This window comes from Condylura cristata, unplaced genomic scaffold (assembly GCF_000260355.1).
Source record: "Condylura cristata isolate star-nosed mole 26May11 unplaced genomic scaffold, ConCri1.0 scaffold00006, whole genome shotgun sequence".
Lineage (NCBI taxonomy): Eukaryota > Metazoa > Chordata > Mammalia > Eulipotyphla > Talpidae > Condylura > Condylura cristata.
In genome coordinates, this window is record NW_004567107.1 from 358,337 (window position 1) to 359,064 (window position 728).

Genomic DNA, 728 nt, shown 5'->3' on the forward strand with positions numbered 1-728 from the left:
GGGGCCTTTGGAGGGTGGGGCGGGGCCTCTAGGGCCCAGGCGCAGGGTCTGATCGGCCTGTCCCACAGGCCAGTTTGACAAGATGAAGTCCCCCTTCGAATGGGACATTGTCACCAGGGGGCTGGTGGCCATGACGGTCGAGGGCTTCGTGGGCTTCTTCCTGACTATCATGTGCCAGTACAACTTCCTGCGGCAGCCACAGTGAGTGGGCCACTGGCCAGCAAGGGGGGCTCGGGGTGGGCGGGCTGGGCCCTGCCCGCCGGTTCTGCCCACTGTCCTGCCCACACTGTCCTTCCAGGCGCATGCCGGTGTCTACCAAGCCTGTGGAGGATGACGTGGACGTGGCCAGCGAGCGACAGCGGGTGCTGCGGGGGGATGCCGACAACGACATGGTCAAGATAGAGAACTTGACCAAGGTTCAAGTTCTGGGCACGGGAGAGGGGCTGCGGGGGCCCGGAGTGGGGCTGGGCCCGGCCGGCGGGTGCCGGGCCGCACAGCTGAGCGGCCGCCCGCCCCGCCGCAGGTGTACAAGTCTCGGAAGCTGGGTCGCATCCTGGCTGTGGACCGCCTGTGCCTGGGGGTGCGTCCTGGCGAGTGCTTTGGCCTTCTGGGTGTCAACGGCGCCGGCAAGACCAGCACCTTCAAGATGCTGACGGGCGACGAGAGCACGACGGGGGGCGAAGCCTTTGTCAACGGGCACAGGTGCGGGCTGGCACGGGCCGGGCACA

The 728-nt window shown here is 67.9% G+C and overlaps 1 protein-coding gene across 1 annotated transcript in view; it reads left to right on the plus strand.

The window, feature by feature from the left end:
* ABCA2 (ATP-binding cassette, sub-family A (ABC1), member 2) overlaps window positions 1-728 on the plus strand; it is a gene marked incomplete at its 5' end in the record, with an annotated part of 16,279 nt that overhangs the window by 12,754 nt on the left and 2,797 nt on the right. Inside the window, 3 exons of the mRNA XM_012721160.1 lie at window positions 69-201; window positions 299-416; window positions 524-702. Coding sequence (XP_012576614.1) covers window positions 69-201; window positions 299-416; window positions 524-702 — 430 coding nt within the window. The remainder of the gene's footprint in view (window positions 1-68; window positions 202-298; window positions 417-523; window positions 703-728) is intronic.